The following is a 21,855-nucleotide window of genomic DNA, read 5'->3' on the forward strand; positions in this document are numbered from 1 at the left end:
GCCCAAACCCCGCTTCCATTCACACACAAATCAGTCTGACTCAAATCAGCAGGCACTGAGGACCCAGGTCCTAGGACCCTGCTAGGACGGTGGGTCAGAGACCCAGTCATTTTGCAGTATGGAGGCAGGTAGTGCAGTAATGACACATTAGCACAGACCCTGGCTTAGAGTCCAGTGTAGACATACTCTCAATTTCTGTCTCCAAGTATATTTCTGTACTGTGTCTTTGTATATGTCTGTCCGTTTTTCTCTGTAATGTTCTGTCTATTTTGTGATTTTGGCTGCCTACGTTCTCTGAATCCTTGTAGTCTGCCTCAGTATATGCATCTGCCACTCCAGCAGACTACCTCACTACAAGGAAACTTATAAAACTAAGGCTGATTGTTACCAAATATAAAATCAGTGGCTATGAAGCAGGAGTGGAAACAGAAAGAGAGAATGCACCAAAATCCAGAGGAGGACAGTGCAATCTATCTGAAAGAGGAGAGACTGAGACAGAAAAACACTTTGTTCGCCACTGTTCAAATTGTGAGGGATTTAGAGAAAAGTGTTTCCTTAAAATCTTAAACATGATGAGGCTTTTCATCAAAAAGAAAGGCAGAAAAGCTGGAGGAAGGAGAGAGCCAGTGGTGGCACCCTACCCGCCCAGAAAGGAAAGAGGGATAATAACCCATTCCCCTAGGTGGGGCAAACGGTAACTCAGCCTGTCAGTCACCAGAGGAGTCCGTCTTGGACGAGACCTGTTTGCCTTGCCACGCTCATGACTTGCTGAACTGCTGAGAGCCACCCATCCAGCGGGGGAGGGATGCGCCTCCCTCTGCCCCCTTCCCACTTCCTCTCCCCCGGCGCTGCGGCCCGACGGAAGGGGATTAGCGCCAGCGCCTGCCCCTCTGGCCGCGGAGTGCGCGCGGGGCTTGGGACATGGAGGGCTACGGGCTCTTCCTCGTGCTGCTGGTCTCGGCGCTGCTGCTCGGCTTCCTCTCCGTGCTCTTCGCCCTCGTCTGGGTCTTTCATTACCGGGAGGGGCTCAGCTGGGACGGGGGCTCGGCGGAGTTCAACTGGCACCCGGTCCTCATCATCACCGGCTTCATCTTCATCCAGGGGATCGGTGCGTGCGGGGAGCGCCGGGCTGGGACGGGGCGAGGAAGCGCAGGGCGCTGGGAGGCGGGACGGCGAGTGCCTGGGGCGGTGGGGAGCGGAGCGGAGCGGAGCCTGGGGCTGCTGGGGCAGGCCAGCGGATAGACTCGCGTGGACGTTGTTGTTGTTGACAGTATCAAGCGAGGGAGTCTCGTTCTCTCGAGTGAGCGCCCAGCCCCCCCGGACAACGGGGCTTTCGTCCTTCGCTGAAGCTGCTGGGTGTGTTTGGTCTGGGGCCACTGACCTGCCTGGCCTGGCATTTCTTTGCGCCGCCCGCGAGTAACGCTGCGGCGTGTTCGCAGCAGGCGGGCGAGTGCAGCCTTTGTGCAAGTGGCGGAACGAAATGTCAGGGCTGACGCGTTATCTGCGCCTCTTCCTCAGGCTGTGTTTGGGTCTCTGCAGCCCCGTGAACAAGCAACTCGGACAAGAGAAGGGAGGTTCTGCACCACTGAAACCATGCCTAGGGAAGGTCTGCCTTAGCCAGAGCAAACGGCAGCATCCTAAATGCCGTTTAGAAAGCGATCAGTCAGCCTGGCTTTAGTGTAAATCGCCCCATCACGCTTCCACTTCTTGTTTTGTTTAATTTTAACGGGGCAACCTAACTATTGTGAAATGGCCAGGGCGGGGAGGGAGCTGTTTTCAATAACTCTATTTCTGGTTGCGTAGTCCTCAAACTTTCACTGACTTTCAAGCGCTTCCTGTTAAACAACTGCACCGAAATTAGTCCCTGGCATCTTTGTTCTAAATGCTCAGAATGGGCTAATAGTTACTTTCCATTTTGGACTGTGACTTAAATTTTATTACTTCGAATGTTTGCTATCTCCCCAGAAACACCGAATGAAGACAGAATATGGTGCACAATTGTATCTTTATGTAATAAGGGGGAGAAGAGGAAAACTTTCGAGTCTCTTTATTAGGCTTTAAAGTTAACAAAAGATAAAATGGTAGGAAAGCTCTGGATGAGTGGAATAACAGTGACATTGCTCTATTATGTCTATGATTTGGTCCAAATTGAGACTAAAAAGTGCAAAAATAAAGGCATTAGACTGCATCAGAAAATGTTACGTGCTGGGTGGAAATAAAAGGGATAGAATGATAGAGGAAATAGACACAGAAGAATAATAAAAAAGGTTCCAATAATTTGCTCCCACTGCAATCTGGCAAAATTCTCATTGGCTTCAATAGGAGCAGAATCAAGTCCTACATTAACAATGTCCAGGTGCAGTGCAGAAAAAAAATAGTAAAATACCAGATTATTTTACCACTTTTTTTCTTTTTGTTCAGCTTTTAAACTTTTTTGGGGGAGGGCAGGGAATCATTTCTAGTCCTTTTGTTTGGAAAAAAAATCAATATAAATAATATAAATGTAAATCAGGGTTTGTTTGTTTTTTCTTCACTTTTTGCAGTAGTGGTTAATTTAGAAGGTGATTTTTGACCACTTTAAATACCAGAGTTTTTGTTTGGTTCACTGCTGAATGATGCTCCAGATTCATCCAGTAAGCTCACTAGTCCAAAACATCTCGATATTTCATAGGAAACTGCTGCAAGCACATTCCTGCAGTAGTAAAGTCAGGCTGCATCTACACTAGGGGGCTATCTATGTCAGGTATGCCTCCTAGTGTAGACACAACCTATGCAGGAAATGGTAGGAAAGCTCTGGATGAGTGGAATAACAGTGACATTGCTCTATTATGTCTATGATTTGGTCCAAATTGAGACTAAAAAGTGCAAAAATAAAGGCATTAGACTGCATCAGAAAATGTTACGTGTTGGGTGGAAATAAAAGGGATAGAATGATAGAGGAAATAGACACAGAAGAATAATAAAAAAGGTTCCAATAACCAGGAAATGACAGTCTGGACCTATACATTGAATGCTTCCGCCGACGTGCACAGGCAGAAATTGTGGAAAAACAACATCGCTTGCCTCAAAACCTAAGTCGTGCAGAACGCAATGCCATCCACAGCCTCAGAAACCATCCTGACATTATAATCAAAGAGGCTGATAAAGGAGGTGCTGTTGTCATCATGAACAGGTCTGACTACCAAAAGGAGGCCGCCAGACAACTCTCCAACACCAAATTCTACAGGCCACTTCCCTCAGATCCCACTGAGGAATACACTAAGAAACTGCACCATCTACTCAGGACACTCCCTACACCAACACCGGAACAAATCAACGTACCCTTAGAGCCCCGACCAGGGCTATTCTATCTACTGCCCAAAATCCACAAACCTGGAAATCCTGGACGCCCCATCATCTCGGGCATTGGAACTCTCACTGAAGGACTGTCTGGATATGTGGACTCTCTACTCAGACCCTATGCCACCAGCACTCCCAGCTATCTCCGTGACACCACTGATTTCCTGAGGAAACTACAATGCATTGGTGACCTTCCAGAAAACACCATCCTGGCCACCATGGATGTAGAGGCTCTCTACACAAACATCCCACACACTGATGGAATACAAGCTGTCAGGAACAGTATCCCTGATGATGCCACAGCACAACTGGTTGCTGAGCTCTGTGCCTTTATCCTCACACACAACTATTTCAAATTTGATGACAATATATATCTCCAGATCAGTGGCACCGCTATGGGCACCCGCATGGCCCCACAATATGCCAATATTTTTATGGCTGACCTGGAACAACGCTTCCTCAGCTCCCGTCCTCTCACGCCCCTTCTCTACCTACGCTACATTGATGACATCTTCATCATCTGGACCCATGGGAAGGAGACTCTGGAAAAATTCCACCACGATTTCAACAGCTTCCACCCCACCATCAACCTCAGCCTGGACCAATCTACACGGGAGGTCCACTTCCTAGACACTACGGTGCAAATAATTGATGGTCACATTAACACCACCCTATACCGAAAACCTACCGACCGCTATGCCTACCTTCATGCCTCCAGCTTCCATCCTGGGCACACCACAAGATCCATTGTCTACAGCCAAGCACTGAGGTACAACCGCATCTGCTCTAACCCCACAGACAGAGACCAACACCTACAAAATCTCCACCAAGCATTCTCAAAATTACAGTACCCACACGAGGAAATAAGGAAACAGATCAACAGAGCCAGACGTGTGCCCAGAAGCCTCCTATTGCAAGACAAACCCAAGAAAGAAACCAACAGGACTCCACTGGCCATCACATACAGTTCCCAGCTAAAACCCCTCCAGCGCATCATCAGGGATCTACAACCCATCCTGGACAATGATCCCACACTGTCACAGGCCTTGGGTGGCAGGCCAGTCCTCGCCCACAGACAACCTGCCAACCTGAAGGATATTCTCACCAGTAACTGCACACCGCACCATAGTAACTCTAACTCAGGAACCAATCCATGCAACAAACCTCGATGCCAACTCTACCCACATATCTACACCAGCGACACCATCACAGGACCTAACCAGATCAGCCACACCATCACCGGTTCATTCACCTGCACGTCCACCAATGTTATATATGCCATCATATGCCAGCAATGCCCCTCTGCTATGTACATCGGCCAAACTGGACAGTCTCTAAGGAAAAGGATAAATGGACACAAATCAGATATTAGGAATGGCAATATACAAAAACCTGTAGGAGAGCACTTCAACCTCCCTGGCCACTCAATAGCAGATCTTAAGGTGGCCATCCTGCAGCAAAAAAACTTCAGGACCAGACTTCAAAGAGAAACTGCTGAGCTCCAGTTCATCTGCAAATTTGACACCATCAGCTCAGGATTAAACAAAGACTGTAAATGGCTTGCCAATTACAGAACCAGTTTCTCCTCTCTTGGTTTTCACTCAACTGCTAGAACAGGGCCTCATCCTCCCTGATTGAACTAACCCCGTTAGCTCTAGCTTGCTTCTTGCTTGCATATATAAACCTGCCCCTGGAAATTTCCACTACTTGCATCCGAAGAAGTGGGTATTCACCCACGAAAGCTCATGCTGCAAAACGTCTGTTAGTCTATAAGGTGCCACAGGATTCTTTGCTGCCTATGCAGATGGAAGATGTTTTTATTTCAGAGTGGCAACACCACCTACCCAAACCACTTTATCTACATTGATGGAAGCACTCTACAGTGGGGGTTATTAGCCCTGACCAACGCAGCTAGGCTGATGTAACTTTTCAATGTAGACAGAGCCTCAGATTTAAAATCAAAACATAAGGGTGGGGGTGGCCTTTTAGTTTTGGTTGGGACAGGGAGTTGTGATTTTAAAAATAAAATCCAAAACTCATTCCTTCAGTGGGGAAGTAGTCCCAGTTTGGTAGCTTAAAGTAAAACTATTTCTTTTTTGTCCATTTCTAATAGGTTCAGTAGATCACATGAAGTGCAGTTTTAGGATCTGATTACACTTCTAATGGTAAAACTCGTATTGACTTCAGTAGAGGATGGATCAGACCTATGACAGGGTGACTAGACCCTCACGGGTAGGGAAGAGGCCAGAGAGGCCCTTTTGGTAGAACTAGCCCCACCCTTCTTGCCCTGTCAATCATACACATACGGAGGAAGGCCGAAATGGAGGAAACTCCAGTCAGCAGGGGGGAAAGAGCAGGATTTCCCTAGGCCAGTGGCTCTCAACTTTTCCAGACTACTGCACACCTTTCAGGAGTCTGATTTGTCTTGCGTACTCCCAGGTTTCACCTCACTGAAAAACTATTTGCTTACACAATCAGACATAAAAATACAGAAGTGTCACAGCACACTATTGCCGAAAAATTGCTCTCTCATTTTACCATATAATTATAAAATAAAAGTCAACTGTAATATAAATATTATACTTACATTTCAGTGTATAGTATTTAGAGCAGTATAAACAAGTCATTGTATGAAATTTTAGTTTGTACCGACTTCTCTAGTGCTTTTTCTGTAGCCTGTTGTAAAACTAGGCAAATATCTAGATGAGTTGATGTACCCCCTGGAAGACCTCTGGGTACCCCCGAGGGTACGTGTACCCATGGTTGAGAACCACTGCCCTAGGCACCAGGCTGTAGGAGTGACTCCTGGTACTGCAGAGTGAATGCCTAGGTAGGAGACCTCAACCACTGAAGAGCATACAGCAGACTCCGAGGGCAAGACAGACAGGTCGAGCCTGCTACGGAGATCCAGCTAGAGCTGTTTCTCCAAACCCCTTACCTTGGGACTGCATTGTTGACAGCACTGTAGATTCACTAGCACCCCCCTCCCCAATCTCTTTTTCTGGGACCTCACAGGGAACGTATGCCTGAAGGCATGGGGGTTTGTGACTTCCATTTTGATCTCCCAACCAGAAAGACTTAGAAAGGCCCAAAAAGGGCAGGCCACCCCCTGCAAATAGTACATAAGTGGGGCTGGTATTGTGACCACTCGGTGTAGATAACTGGGCTTGGTCAGATTCCCCCACCCCCTGAGGGAGGAACCACCAAGGACTCTGTTACTAGACCCTTAATCAGTCTGCATCAAACTAACAACTTTTATTTACAAGTAGGGGAATTTATTTTTGCAGAAAGTAGACAAGTTTCTCTCTATAGACCTTTCCTCCACCACCCTGAGATTTGGTATGCCCTTCTGCTGTGATCAAAGGTTTTGTTTAAAGCAATACTTGCACAGGGGATTTTTTAAAAAAGTAAATAAAAGGTCATCACAGCTCAAAAGAAATAAGTGTAAAAAGAAGTCATTGGTATAAGAATTATCTGTAATATTAAACTCTGAGTACAGTTAATATTGTCAAATAACAGGAAAAGCAAATGTGGAGAATGAAAAGAAGATTGTGCAAGAAGTTGGGATTAATACAAGATTAAGAACATAAACAACAAGATTATGGACCTGATCTAAAATTCACTGAAGTCAATTGAAAGACTGCCATTGACTTCAAAGGGATTTGGAATTGGATCAGGCCTTAAAATAGGGCACCCTTTTGTTCACATACTGTGAAAAGAGGTAAAATTTCAAAGTAATTAATATTGTATTAGAATGGAATCTCAAATTAAATTTAACTGTGGGATATGAATGGGTAACCAGATCATCACAAACTGAGAATAGAATGAGCACATGTGGTTATTTAAGGGTGGGATGGAAGGAAACAGAGGGGGTGGAAAGTTATGGAAAAGCAGAAGTGTGAGGTATGAAAAAGAAGCATGGACAGTGGTTGAGAAGTAGACTTGTAAAATGACTGAGAAAATGTAAATTCAGTGCGGGAAAAAGGGAGAAAGCTGGTTGTTTTGCTGTTATTTGTAAGCGACACAAGAATAGGCATAACTGGAGAACAGACATAGTAAATGAGCTGGTGAAAGAAAAAGGTGCATGAGCCCCTACACAGAGGTAAAAAATATTTATTGCTCGGCACCAGCTCTACCACCAAGATGAGTTTTGACACAACAACGTGTACAAGGATGGGCAGTTTCAGAAATTAGCACGCATATTTAATGTAGCTAAATTAAATATTAATTTTCTTAATGAATAAAATAATTTCATAGCAGTTTTTAGAAATACTTGTCACTGTTTCAGTATCTTTTTGATGGAGGATTGTGCAGGATTGGAGAATGCCTCAAAGCGGTATTTTTTTACGTCAACCTTGAACTGCCCCCTAGTTATCACAGTGAGGGGCATGGTGCCAGTATATGAACATAAATAGGAAATAATTTAGGTTCCTCCACTCATGGGAGTGGAAGGGATGGTGAGCCCTTAATCATCTGAGTTTTAAGGGCAACATTTTCACTGGAATTCCTTAGTTTCACAAAACTTTGAATACATCTGTGTTGCACCTGCAAAATTCCCATTTGTCACTGTAAAATGGATAATAGAAGCAAATAATTCAAGTTCAAGTACAGTTATGGAGGCCATAACAACTGGTCCTCAAACATGGTCTGAACAACTCCTATGGCACTCCCACGAAGAGACACAAATAAGCAACTATTGTGGAACCCAAACTTTTTCCTGAAGTTGCCTTTACAAGAAGAAATACTACAGTAAATTAGGATCATGCCAAAATGGGTGACCAAGGAACTTTAGCATGTCTGAATAGTTGCTAAGCTATTGGACACACAAATATCCATTCCCACAATTTATCCAAAACCCAGTGGAATTTTTGCCCGTATAATTCAATTCTGAAAGTTTCATAAAAAGATGCATTACATCTTCCTCAATCTATTTGTGCCAACCAAGTTTCTAAACAATTTTAAACGCAACTTTCTTATTTATGAAGGAATCTCAGGAAGATGTAGAAAGGTATGCAAGCCAGTGTTCATCAATGGGGACGATGGAATAAATCTTCCCAGTTTATTTAGAGTGTCAGCTCTGTGAAGTATTACAAGTCCTATCTTAAGTTGGGCCTCTATAAACTTTAAGAGTTTAATAGTAAATGAAATTATTTTTATTAATTGAAAAAGCATCTTATGCTTAGGTTAGCATTTAGTAGGAAAGTTATGAACTAATTTACCAACAGAGAATTGAGGAACTGAGGTACATTCCAAAATATTTTAAGAAGGGCTGAAAATGAGGGGATGTGATGGATATGGGATTGTTAATAAAGCTATTAGTTATTTTTATCAAGAGATAATTCTTGCTGAGTGTGTACCTCATGCTAGAACTCAAAGAAGAGGTTGGACCAATCTGATCTTGTACAGCCGGGAACATTCAGATAGGATTTTCCATATGAAGTATGGCTTAAAAACTGCCCACTAGAATTACAGTTACTTTATCCAGAATACCTGGATACACTTAATTGGCCCTGAAGCTAAAAAGGTGGTCTTTGATACAGAATAAAGGGAAACCTACCCTATAAAATTTAAGACTATGTGGAAAGAAAGTCCTGTCTCTTGAGGCCAAAGCAACACCTGATGCCACATGCTCCTTGCTTCCCTTGAAACACCTGGGTCATCATCGTCAGTACCGGGCAAATTAGTCAAAACAATAGTTAAGAATAAAATTGTCAGACACATAGAAAAACAAACTGTTGAGCAATAGTCAACATGGTTTCTGTAAAGGGAAATCGTGTCTTACTGATCTATTAGAGTTCTTTGACGGGGTCAACAAACATGTGGACAAGGGGGATCCAGTGGACATAGTATACTTAGATTTCCAGAAAGCCTTTGACAAGGTCCCTCACCAAAGGCTGTTACGTAAATTAAGCTGTCATGGGATAAAAGGGAAAGTCCTTTCATGGACTGAGAACTGGTTAAAAGACAGGGAACAAAGGGTAGGAATTAATGGAAAATTCTCTGAATGGAGAGGGGTAACTAGTGGTGTTCCCCAAGGGTCAGTCCTAGGACCAATCCTATTCAATTTATTCATAAATGATCTGGAGAAAGGGGTAAAGAGTGAGGTGGACAGTTCTTTGAAGATGTCCACGCAGTGTGCAGAGGCCGTCAAAAAAGCAAACAGGATGTTAGGAATCATTAAAAAGAGGATAGAGAATAAAACTGAGAATATATTATTGCCCTTATATAAATCCATGGTACGCCCACATCTCGAATACTGTGTACAGATGTGGTCTCCTCACCTTAAAAAAGATATACTGGCACTAGAAAAGGTTCTGAAAAGGGCAACTAAAATGATTAGGGATTTGGAGAGGGTTCCATATGAGGAAAGATTAAAGAGGTTAGGACTCTTCAGCTTGGAAAAGAGGAGATTAAGGGGGGATATGATAGAGGTATATAAAATCATGAGTGATGTGGAGAATGTGGATAAGGAAAAGTTATTTACTTATTCCCATAATACAAGAACTAGGGGTCACCAAATGAAATTAATAGGCAGCAGGTTTAAAACAAATAAAAGGAAGTTCTTCTTCACGCAGCGCACAGTCAACTTGTGGAACTCCTTACCTGAGGAGGTTGTGAAGGCTAGGACTATAACAGCATTTAAAAGAGAACTGGATAAATTCATGGTGGTTAAGTCCATAAATGGCTATTAGGGATGGGTAAGGAATGGTGTCCCTAGCCTCTGTTCGTCAGAGGATGGAGATGGATGGCAGGAGAGAGATCACTTGATCATTGCCTGTTAGGTTCACTCCCTCTGGGGCACCTGGCATTGGCCACTGTCAGTAGACAGATACTGGGCTAGATGGACCTTTGGTCTGACCCGGTACGGCTGTTCTTATGTTCTTATGCCAACCTAGACCCACTGTTGCTGCCAGAGAGAAGCTACACACTTTAAGTTACGAGCTATGATCACCTAGTTCCAGTCAACTGAATAGAAAATATGACCTAAAAATGCATTTTTCAGGGCACCAAAACTATTTGTGAATTCAGGTAAAATTTGGTGACTAGTTTCAGCCAATATAAAATGGATTTTTTTCTGAAAAAAGTCAAACAGTTGGTTTTCATCATTTTGAAATAAAATGTTTGGACTTTTCATTTCAAAATGTAATTATAGTTATTGGGGTTGAAAAGTGAAAAACATCAGGAACCAAACAATAAAACCATTGTGGATCGAAAAACACCCCAAAAACTAAATTAAGTCTCCCCTCCTGCAACAAAGTTGTTTTGTTTTGATTTTTTTTCCATTGTTTTGGGTGTTTTTTTATCTGAAACAAATTTTTTTTGTTTTGGTTTGATTTTTCATTTTGTCAAGAAACCAAAAAAAATTCATTTTGGTTTGCAACTAACCAATTTTTTTCTGGTTTGTCCCCCAAGCCAAAAAAATCAATTATTCCTTCAGCTCTACATGCGAGTTAAAGATCATAAGAAATGTAAACTCTTTCAGCTGTTTATCATTTAGTTCACGGGGATGCCTCAAAGCTCCTGTCCTCTGAGTGTGTGAATAAATATTGTATTTATAGGTAACAACACCTTTAATAGTCTCCTATCCTAAATAAAATCCAACTAACCTTAAATTAGCCAATAACTCTCCAGAGTTAAGGAATAATATTCTGGAACTGGCTTAAAACTTTGTAACTCTAAGTCATTTTTAATTTGAGATAAAAAAAAATTCAAATGTAATGGGAAATCTATATTTCTCAATGTTTTAAATATTATTTATTAGTTTGTAAAATATAAAGGACCACATTCTGCGCTCAGATACCCATTAATAATAGAAGTTGCATTTGTGTATCAGAGGGCAAAATTATGCCCATAGTATTTTCAGAAAACTTTGGGAATAATTACATGAATATCTTCAAGAAGTTGTTTACGATTATGCTACTTAGCTTCATTCATAGTAGGACAAGGCAAGGCATTTTCCTTCTTGTTAGACAGTAATTATGAGACTGACATGCTGAACTGTAGCAATCTTTGCTATGTCATATGGTTTGATTCCTGCCAAGCTGTCTTTACAATGAGGCTGCAATCTTTTTTGAGTTTGAATATTGCATGCTTTACTTGTATCTCATTCTTGAACAAAACCCCATAAAATATCTAAATGCTGTATGCACAGTTATATTAACAGGATTTTTTCATTCCTTTATGTTTCCCATAGGATGTAGAAATTAACATTGATCTGAGACCTGCTCATATTCAAGGACATTCCATTTGTGAACAGAGTTCTCTTTGTGAATTCTGTAGTGAAATTCTGTAATTTCTGGCATGCATTTTACCCAAATAAAAATCCAAATGCATAAATAGGGCCTTAAAAGCAATTTGCCATTCATTATTATTCATCCAAACACACACAATACATATTTCCTATCAGGATTCCTATCATATATAATTTAATTAATAATGCTAAGATTATAGCTTAGTAGTGAACTGAAAGCATGAGTGCTGTTTCTTTTGCTAAGTAGTGATTTTATCCTTATATTACTGGGGAAAAGTAAAGAAATATACTCTCCCCCACCCCCCGTGGTGTACATAATAATGCATTCATGCTCCCTCAGAGTGGGAACATTTCATATAGCTAGGAATACTCTCACTCTTTTGTTTTCAGCATAGTTAACTGTATATTCTCAGCTTGAGCCTAACACATCTGAATGCCAGGCTGCAGCCAGAAAAATTAATTTAGGATTATATCAATTAGCTCATTGTTAAGAAACTGTTGCTTTGTTAATTGTGAAGGGACTGTCCCCACCAACCATTAAATGATTTTTGGATTTTTTTTACATTAAATTGATAAATTTCTGCCTCTCTTCATTCAATTGCTTTTCTTCCCTTCATTGATATTTCCTTGGAAAGGAGGGACCCGTGCTTATATTCTGGCTTTTTCTTATTGGTGAGCAGTTAAGATAATGCTATTTCATCTGCATTCCAGAGTCAGATGCAGCCTCTCCTTTCTGTAAATAATATAGTTTAAGGACCGACAGCTGTGTAAAAGGGGTCAGTGCCAAAAAAGACATGACTTGTGTACATACAGTGGATTCTGAATTAGTAATAACAATTGCACAAATTCATTCCACAAATTTTCTCAGGAAGGGGCGTGTGGTAACTAAAAAATCAGTACCTGATAGGAGAGCAATGCTTTCAGACTTAGGTAAAATGTACAATTTGCTAGCATTCTTTTGCAATATGCATATACTAAAAACTATATTGATACAAGATTAAGTTTTGCTGAACCCCTTCGGTTTTAAGGGCCAGATTTTGATTCCCTCACTCTCACTGAGTAGCATCTTACTCCATACATAGTCTCATTGGGGCAACGGAGCTACTTGTGGAGTAAGGCACTATTTAAAGCGAGTAAAGGCATCTAAATAATTTTTTCCAGTATATGATCCCATGAATAAATGTATTAGGCCCCAATCCTGCAGTTTAATCTGCAAAAGAGGACCCATGTGCCCCATAGGATCCCACACAGATCAGGCTTCAGGAGTAGGGCCTAACACTTGTTTGCTGTTAGTTTTTAACCTGCTTAGGCAACACTTCTACGAAAAAGTTAGAAGAAAGTTTCTCCCTAGAGGTTATACTTTGGCCTGAATTGTATGTTGGGAACTAATGAACACTATGAAGTGGGAGGGAAAAAATCTGACTCCTCTAAAGTTTTTCTGTTCTATAGTTTACATTGGAATGATTTGAATTATGCATGATTATCAAAATCTTTATAGAAAAGAGATTTACTATTAAATCTTTCTTTTATTCCCTCCTCAGCCATTATTGTGTACAGATTGCCCTGGACCTGGAAATGCAGCAAACTCCTGATTAAATTCATCCATGCTGGGTTAAATACCTTAGCAATGATTCTTGCAATTGTTTCTCTGGTAGCTGTTTTTGATTTCCACAATGCCAAGAACATTCCCAACATGTACAGTCTGCACAGCTGGATTGGACTGACTGCTGTTATATTTTATACTCTGCAGGTCAGAATTTAACTACTGTATTTATAAATAAGATATAAAATGGAAGAATGTGTTCTATAATTAATTAAAGTACAGTAGAGCCTCACTAATTTACATTAACTACTGGGAGACCTATTTTGATTTACTGAATTTTGCAAATGTGCAAATAAAACACACAAACAATTAAAAATGTTAAGGATCCTGTATCGCAAAATGTAACGTATTCATCTTACTTTGATGTAAAAATAGTAGTATCACCACAATAGCATGGGCAACGGCGGAAGTGGCGTGGACTAGTCCTCCTGAGCATGTACTCAAGGGATTCAAGTGGGTTTGTGCTCAGGGAAGCTAGCCTGTGCTATCATGGCTGCACTACTATTTTTAGTGTATTAGCTCAGATAAGAGCTAGCACGAGTATGTGTACACGACCTGGGAATCACATCCCTTGCTTGTTGTGTAGACGTACCATACAAGTTTAATATGTGTCATTTTCTTTACGTTCAATTTAGTGATTCTGCATTTTGAGCTGAAGTCCGTACAATAAAAAGAGGCCTTGGTTACCTAGTGGTCTAGAGGAAACACAGAAAATACACACTCCTGAGCTTTGTCCCTCACTACCCAGGCTGGCAAGAGCAGGGAATCCAGTGGAGTCAGTGTGTTCTGATACTGCAAAGGGGGAGCATTTTGCATCGCTGTTCAGCATACTGTCTATTCCTAACTAAAGGAGCAACTGGCTTATGAGGGGCTGTGACCTGCGTCGGTTGGCCCACCGAGCTGCTAGGGGGTGGTGGGTAGCTACTGTCGAACTGGCCGGCCTGCGTCAGGCCGTCTGTCACTACGGAATTAGCAGAGGGAGGGACGCCAGCAAGACTCTATAGCGCCCCTCAGGCAGGGGAGCACTGGCAAGAATCTATAGCGCTATCGGGATTTTGCTACCCGAGGCGGGTTGGCCGGGGTAGGGGAACCCAGGCCCACCCAACTCCACTGCATTCCAGCCCAGGACCCTGACAGTGACGGAGTGAGGGTCCCGCCACCAGGTCAGCGAGGTCCCTCCGCAACACACTGACCACATAGACTCACCGCACTGTGCAGTTCTGTCCCTAGGCTCCTTCCTATCCAGTCCCTTGAGCGAGTCCCTCCAGTCCTTCCAGCTCGTCCGGGTATTCCGCGGCTGGCAACTCCAGCTCCCCCTCCGCCTCAGGCTCCTTCAGGTACTTGGTGGCGGGCAGCTCCAGCTCCACCTCAGGCTCCTCCATTTCCTCCGGGTACTCGGCCGTGGGCAGCCCTGGTAGCCCCTGTCCTTCCTCCAGGTCAGGTTTCTCCTGGTCCAGGGCCTGAAGGGAGCAGCCAGCGGTCTGCATCTGCCTCCCCCCCTGGTGCTGCCCTGACTGGGCTAAGGGCCCTGCCCTTTGTACTTTCTGTTCCATCCCTCCCCTTCCAGGGGGTGGAGTAAGCTTGGTCTGGCCCCGCCCCCTCAGGCTGAGAGAGTGGCTCTTTACCCTGAGGTTCGGAGGGAAGCCACCCTGGCTCTGTACAGGGGCCTATTGAAATATAAAAAGTATTACTCTCATTAATAGCATTCCACCATTCCCACCATTCAACATTTCTGTAGCGAAGCAGTAGTGCCTAAAGAAAAAAGTTTTAATGTGATAAAATAAGTTTTTACAAATTAATAGTCTGAATAATTATATTTCAGTAGAATTCCTGAGGCTATGCTCATATACAGTACTGTAGCTAGAAGATACCCTGTTCCTATGGATATGGTACTGTAACCTGCCCTATTTGGACAAAATGTATTTGAATACAGTGAAGTAAAAGGTAATCTATCTAGGAACAGAAAAGAATGCAAGCCATCCCTATAGAATAGGGGCACTATCCTGGAAAACAGGGACTCTGAAAAGGACTTAGGGATCTTAATGGATAAGTAACTCAACATGACCTCATGCTGGCCGCCGCTTCCAGCACCTCACGTTGGCCTGGAGCAGCGAACCGCAGCCACTGGGAGCCACAATCGGCTGAACCTGCAGACATGGCAGGTAAACAAACTGGCCCAGCCCACCAGGGGCTTTCCCTGCACAAGCGGCGGAACAAGTTTGGGAACCACTGATGTAGGGGTATGTCTATACTACCCGCCGGATCGGTGGGCAGCGATCAATCCAGCCGGGGTCGATTAATCGCGTCTAGTCTAGATGCAATAAATCGACCCCAGAGCGCTCTCCCGTCGACTCCTGTACTCCACCGCTGCGAGAGGCGCAGGCAGATTCAACGGGGGAGCGGCAGCAGTCAACTCATCGCAGTAAGTAGATCTAAGTACGTCGACTTCAGCTACGTTATTCACGTAGCTGAAGTTGCGTAACTTAGATCAATTCCCACCCACCCCCACCAGTGTAGACCAGGGCTAGCAGAGAAAGGCATAACAAGAGCCAATGGATGGTAGATAAAGCAGGACAAATTTAAATTAGAAATAAGATGCACGTTTTCAACAGTGACTGGGATTAACCACTGGAACAAACTACAGAGCGAAATGGTGGATTTGCCATCTCTTGATGTCTTCAAATCAAGACTTGATGCCTTTCTGGAAGATATGCTTTAGTCAGACTTAAGTTACTTGGCTCAATACAGGGGTATCCAGGTGAAATTCTATGGCCTGTCCTATACAGGTCAGACTAGTTGGTCCCCTGGCCCGCACCGCTTCCAGCAGCTCCTATTGGCCTGGAGTAGCGAACCGCGGCCACCGGGAGCCGTGATCGGCCGGACCTGTGGACATGGCAGGTAAACAAACCGGCCCGGCCCACCAGGGGCTTTCCCTACACCAGTGGCATCCCAAGTTTGGGATGCCACTATAGGGCAACATACTTAAAAATATATTCCTAGTCCAATTAGGTTCAGACCTTAAACACTTTAAAAATGAACCTTTTATCATGGTTTCAATTTTTATTTAAAAGTGCAGATTTCTTTCACAGTTTTAATGCTGAATCTGTATTCTGTGTTTAGCTTGTCTTAGGTTTTGCTGTCTTTCTGCTGCCCTTTGCTCCAGTTTCTCTTCGAGCATCTCTCATGCCAATACATATTTATTCTGGCCTCCTCATCTTTGCAACAGTGATTGCAACAGCTCTCATGGGATTCACAGAGAAACTTATTTTTGCTCTGTAAGTACTATATTTTGTAATTTCACTCTTCCACTTGTTTGCTCATTAAATTCAACCATTGAAAACTATCAATAATGTATTCTAGTATTGATCCATTGTTTATTTTTAACAACATGAATAGTAGTCTTTTTTTAGGCAACTTTAAGATAATTGTCCTTAAAACAGTTCTATTTATTTTTTCCCTCAAAGGAAAACTGCACCTGCATATAGCACATCTCCACCAGAGGCGATTTTTGTCAACACTCTTGGTCTTTTGATTGTTATCTTTGGTGCTCTTATTTTGTGGATGGCAACAAGACCCCACTGGAAGCGCCCACCAGAACAGAATTCTAAAATTCAGCAACCAAATGGAGGGACACCTGAAGGTACAGAAGAGGAATCCACTATGACAGACTGCAGCAATACAGATAAATCTGATGTGGAGTTCAATAGTGAAGCAGCAGCCAGAAAACGAAACCTCAAACTTGATGAGGTAGGGCAACGGTCTACCATGTAAAGGGAGTACACAAAATTGATGCAGTCTTACATTATAAAAAAACGCTATTCCTATCCAGCTATTGATTACATTTGGTATTTAAACAGGGAATTTCTATCAGGCTTGCTTAATGCAGTTCAGTTTTTCTGCACAACTAGTATGAGCTTAAAAGGTCTTTAAAATTCAGTAAGATCTACATTTGTCATGACATTACTTATTGTACCTCTGTTTAAAAGAATTGAGGACTGGGATGAAAAAACATGTTGAGATTTGTGCCCTTTAAAAAAAATGTAGTATGTTTGGAATAAGGATGGAGTTTTAAAAAGCATCTAATGGGAAAATAATTTCTACATCACATCTTAATTTATCGGTTGTTTCTATGCAGTTCGCTAGTTTCTTTAGCCAGTTATTATGACTGGGACAAAATGCTGCCCTGAGTTATGCTGTGAATGGGCATGAATGAGAGTTGTATATGCACAGCAGAGTGCAGAATTTATCCATTAGCACATGCCTATGCTGTTTTATAATATTGTTCCACTTTCTTAAGGGCCTGATTCTCAAGCTTATGAGCATTCTCAATTCCCACTGAAGTCCATGAGAATTGAGGTCACTCCGAATTTTCAGAATCACACTATTCAAAATTTTTGGCCAAAACTGTTTGTTTAGGAAAGAAATTAAACAGAATTTTTGTTGAAATTTTCACTAAAATGTCATATTGTTTTTGACCAGCTTTTTCCATTTATTTTTTTTAATAAGAGTTCATCAACATTTTGAATAGGTTTTAAACCAGCTCTAGTACATGTATAGATTTATAGCCAGCATTCACCCTTGTATACACGTGATTGCTACTGAAATCCATGTGAGCTACAAGTAAACATCTAATAGCAGCATTTGACCTGTCTTGAAATATATGCAGTTTTTACATTCACTTTATTAATAGAATTACAAAAACTATGTATTGGGTCATCGAATCCTTTCCCTTGGCCTCTGGAACCAGTACAGTATTGTTCTTTACGGTTGTATCTTATAAGCTAATATTTTGAAGCCTTTTTTTTTTCTCCATTTTAATCTGGAAGAGTAAGATGAGGAAAGCAGTGTCTAATGGTTTAGGCACAAGTAGAAGTCAGGACATATGGTCTATGTCTACACTTCAATTAGAAACCAGTGATTAGTCTGTGCCAGCTGATTTGGGCTTATGGGGCTTGGGGTAAGGGGCTGTTTAACTGCGGTGTAGACAGCTGGCATGGGCTAGCGGCAGGTTTTTAATTACAGTGTAGACATACACATGGATTCTGTTCCCACCTCTGCCACTGGCTCACTCCAATCTTATAACCTCTGTCTTACTTTCTTCATTTGTAAATTGAAGATTTACGTAATGCTTAACTTAGGCAATTAATTTAACATTTGTAAAAGTGCTTTGCACTTCTATAGCTTCCTTTGACAATCAGTATTAATGCATTACTTTTATCTAAAAATCTCTCTCAAATATAATAAATAGACATTGCTTTTACTTACTTACATAATTCTAGAAGAATGGAAAACTACTCTAATAGAAAAATAATTATAGTGGATGGCTTTATGTGATTTCAAATGTCCAAAGTGATTAGCCTTTCTCTTGCAATCTGCTTGTAAGGGCTGCCAAATTTACTTTTGTAATACCAGTGTCTAGATCTAAAATCATTTTGACAAGTGGCATAACTACTTCATGTTTACCACTATTCATGTTGCAAAGAGCTCTGGACTAGAGCTTTGGGCACTATACCACTTTCCATTTCTTCTGAAGACTATTTTCATTTTGATTTATATATCAGCTTCTCACATATATTTAAACACATTAGGATCCCACAAATATTTTAATCTTTCTAGCGCAAAGTGATGTATTGACGTACATAGTTTTGATTACTTATTGTTATTTTAGGGCTACTTTGAGATAATAAAGCACCTTGGGTCACAAGCTTGGGTTTGTAATAACATTGAATCATTTGAGTACAATACAAGAAAAGCTAGTATATTAATTCTTAGGAAAATTTCTTTACAGTTCTGTTTTGGTAAACAAGGGGTTATATCCTAGGTTACTGTATCACTTACATATATGTCTGACAGAGCTGTGTGCTTGATCTTAATTGCTTAGAAAAAGATTTCTACACACATTGTTTAAAAAAAACAACCCATATTATTGACATCTGCCATTTCCTCTTAGAAAACATGTGTCTTTAGGAGATCAAAAACTTCTACACATTTTAATGTAGAATTCAGATATGAGAATGGAAAATACTTTCTTCCCATTGCCTGATCAGACCTCCAGTCCCACTCTTTGTAAAAGAGAGGACTGCTGCTTCCGTCTTTTTTAAAGTGTACACTAGGTGTGTCTATATTTCCCAAGACAATCTGGATTCACTAAGAATCCCTCTGTAGTCTGAGTCTAAAATCAAGAAGGCACTCTGCATTCATGGTAATGTTTGTTAAGATGAGAGGAAAAGTGAGGAAATTTAGAGCGCTTGTTAAAGTTCACTGTGACCAATTTATATGTCCTTGAAGTTACTGCATCCTAGTATGGCTGTACAAGTTACGCATTAGAAAGGAAGGGTCGCCGTAATTTATACAATGTGATAAATTGCACCGTGTTTTTTCCTGTGATTTTTTCATAATCTGATCAATCTACAGTGTTTTTTGAAAGATTGACTCAGTGAGCACCTGATACTTGAATAAGGCCCTTAACAAAAACAAAACAACAAGGATGCTTTAGTGCTTATGAAAGGTGCCATCTTAACAACTCTAGAGGCTGGATTCCTCTGTTTATCTATAGAACAGGTACAGCACAGGAAGCAGTAGTTTAAATGTCTACAAACTTGCCAACTATTGTGTCTCAACCACCTGTGGAGATATGTAATACATTTTTAATATCCATGTAATCCTTCATGCGCTGTTGAGACTACACACAAAACACCCACATTTATTAGCAATATGGACACCTGTCCAGGAATTGGCCTGGAATAAACTAATTTCACATGGGACATAGTACAGTAACTATTTAATCACTTTTAACTTGGGCTATGGTGGAACCAGAAACTTATAGGTGAAAAGTTCTGCATTCTGTGAACAGTATAACTTGTTATACTAGTCACTATGCCTTTTATTTTCTATTTGCTATCTTTACTATTAAATTGAAATTAGATGCAATTATACTGTTTAAAAGGGCAGTATCACTTTTTTCCCTTCCTATGAAATCCATTATACAATCTTTCATTCTAAACTGATAATAAAATAAAATTTCTATCTCAATTAAAAAATGCTGCTTTTAGTTCCTTCCTGGAAAAATATCTTTAAAATAAAGCTGCTTTAAGAACTGAAGAAAAAAATGTTCACCTTTTAAATTAATTAATTCCTAAAAGGCAGTGGAAATCTCACATCCTAATTTAAATTATTACACGGTATGTGGAGCAGGTTACTTACCTCTCATTATAGAGTATAATAGGGTATTTCTCAGAGCAGTTTGTCAAGAAAAATGCATCACAGACATGTTAAATCTTACATCAGATAAATAAACTGCACATATTCTTGCTCTGTTTGAAAAGTTGTAAATATGTAACTTGTATTACCTCTAGTAAAATGTGATGTGCAAAAACAAGTTCAAGTCTTGAAGCAATATGGAAGCCGAGGGTCATTTTCAAAGGCACAAATGGGAGTTAAGACCACAGCTCCCACTAACTTTCAACTGGATGCCTAACTGTGCATTTGAAAATGTCCCTCTAAACTATTAGGCTTTTAAAGGGAGACTGTCACAGAGCTTAGACACCAACTTTGGATTTGTGTAAAAATATATATAAATAGGGAACGGGAAAGGCTACAAAACCTAAAATAAACAAGTATTTTCTTTTAAATTGAATGAAAACAGGATAACTTTTAATGTATTTAAATACTTTCCTGCAGTACTGGGCATTGAGACATGACAACATTTTGTTCCTCATGAATGCAACTGAACAAAAGGGAAACTGAGAACTAAATTCACTCTCCTGAGTGAATGCCAGCAATAGACAGCATACATTATTGAAAATTAGATTTAAAAATAAATTCTATTTTGAATATTTAAAGTGGTGGTAATGATTTTTAAGCTAAAATGGAGTTGAATAAAACCAAATAGCTGAACGTACAATAATTTCATGTAAATTTCTCTGCCACAGGTAATGAAGACAATTGCATATGATATTGTAAATAAGGATTAACAATGTACATGAAAATTATAACCTGGGATTTTAGTGAGATGGTAAAAGAATATTACCAAAATATTTTCTATTTCATAAGATTTCTTTACTCTATTTCAGCCTATTTATAAGGAACTGAAGCAACTGAATGTTTTATCATTTGCAGTGCTTATTTGTAGAGGAAAAGAAAAATGTTTTATTACAATGTATATTTCCTTACTCTTTTTTGTATGTCAATAAAAAGTATTTTTGAAGCTTGCAATACTACTTAGTGTAGAGGTGTATTCTGATACTAAATCTCAAGCGTTTGAATTTGGTACGAATTCAAATTTGGGTTTTAATTACAGTGTATAAAATATATTGTTATAGTGAAGAGTGCAAAGAAAATTCAGTAACTGAAGATGTAAATATTCTCTGTAAGTTTCATGCTGAATATTATACATGGTACAACATTAAAAGATTTTATTATAATCATGGTATAATAAGGGAGAAATTTTGCATACTCCCCACCTAATGATTTCAGTGGAAGTTGTACAGACATACTGGAGAAAAGAATATGGCCATAATGCTGGTATATTCTATAAGACTATTACCCCCCTCATAGTGATCTTTGCCAGCTGTTCTGTAGCACTGCCACCTTCTCACCTGGCATTTAGGCAGAGTTACCTTGACCCCAAGAATAATGGCCACCAGATACCCTGTTCAGTTTG

The 21,855-nt window shown here is 40.9% G+C and overlaps 1 protein-coding gene across 1 annotated transcript; it reads left to right on the forward strand.

Annotated features, from left to right (window-relative positions):
- Window positions 1–666: 666 nt before the first annotated feature.
- Window positions 667–21,616, forward strand: LOC123378160 (plasma membrane ascorbate-dependent reductase CYBRD1). The gene is made up of 4 exons (XM_045031650.1): window positions 667–1,108; window positions 13,132–13,340; window positions 16,314–16,468; window positions 16,658–21,616. The coding sequence occupies exons 1-4, from the start codon at window positions 922–924 to the stop codon at window positions 16,962–16,964; spliced, it is 858 nt and encodes a 285-aa protein (XP_044887585.1). The 5' UTR covers window positions 667–921; the 3' UTR covers window positions 16,965–21,616.
- Window positions 21,617–21,855: the final 239 nt, after the last annotated feature.

The sequence above is a fragment of the Mauremys mutica genome, chromosome 10 (genome assembly GCF_020497125.1).
Source record: "Mauremys mutica isolate MM-2020 ecotype Southern chromosome 10, ASM2049712v1, whole genome shotgun sequence".
NCBI lineage: Eukaryota > Metazoa > Chordata > Testudines > Geoemydidae > Mauremys > Mauremys mutica.

Coding starts and splice junctions, on each gene's coding strand:
- LOC123378160 (XM_045031650.1), top strand. CDS start 922: ATGGAGGGCTACGGGCTCTTCCTCGTGCTGCTGGTCTCGGCGCTGCTG. Junction 1,109..13,131: donor CATCTTCATCCAGGGGATCG/GTGCGTGCGGGG, acceptor TTCCCTCCTCAG/CCATTATTGTGTACAGATTG. Junction 13,341..16,313: donor TTATATTTTATACTCTGCAG/GTCAGAATTTAA, acceptor TTCTGTGTTTAG/CTTGTCTTAGGTTTTGCTGT.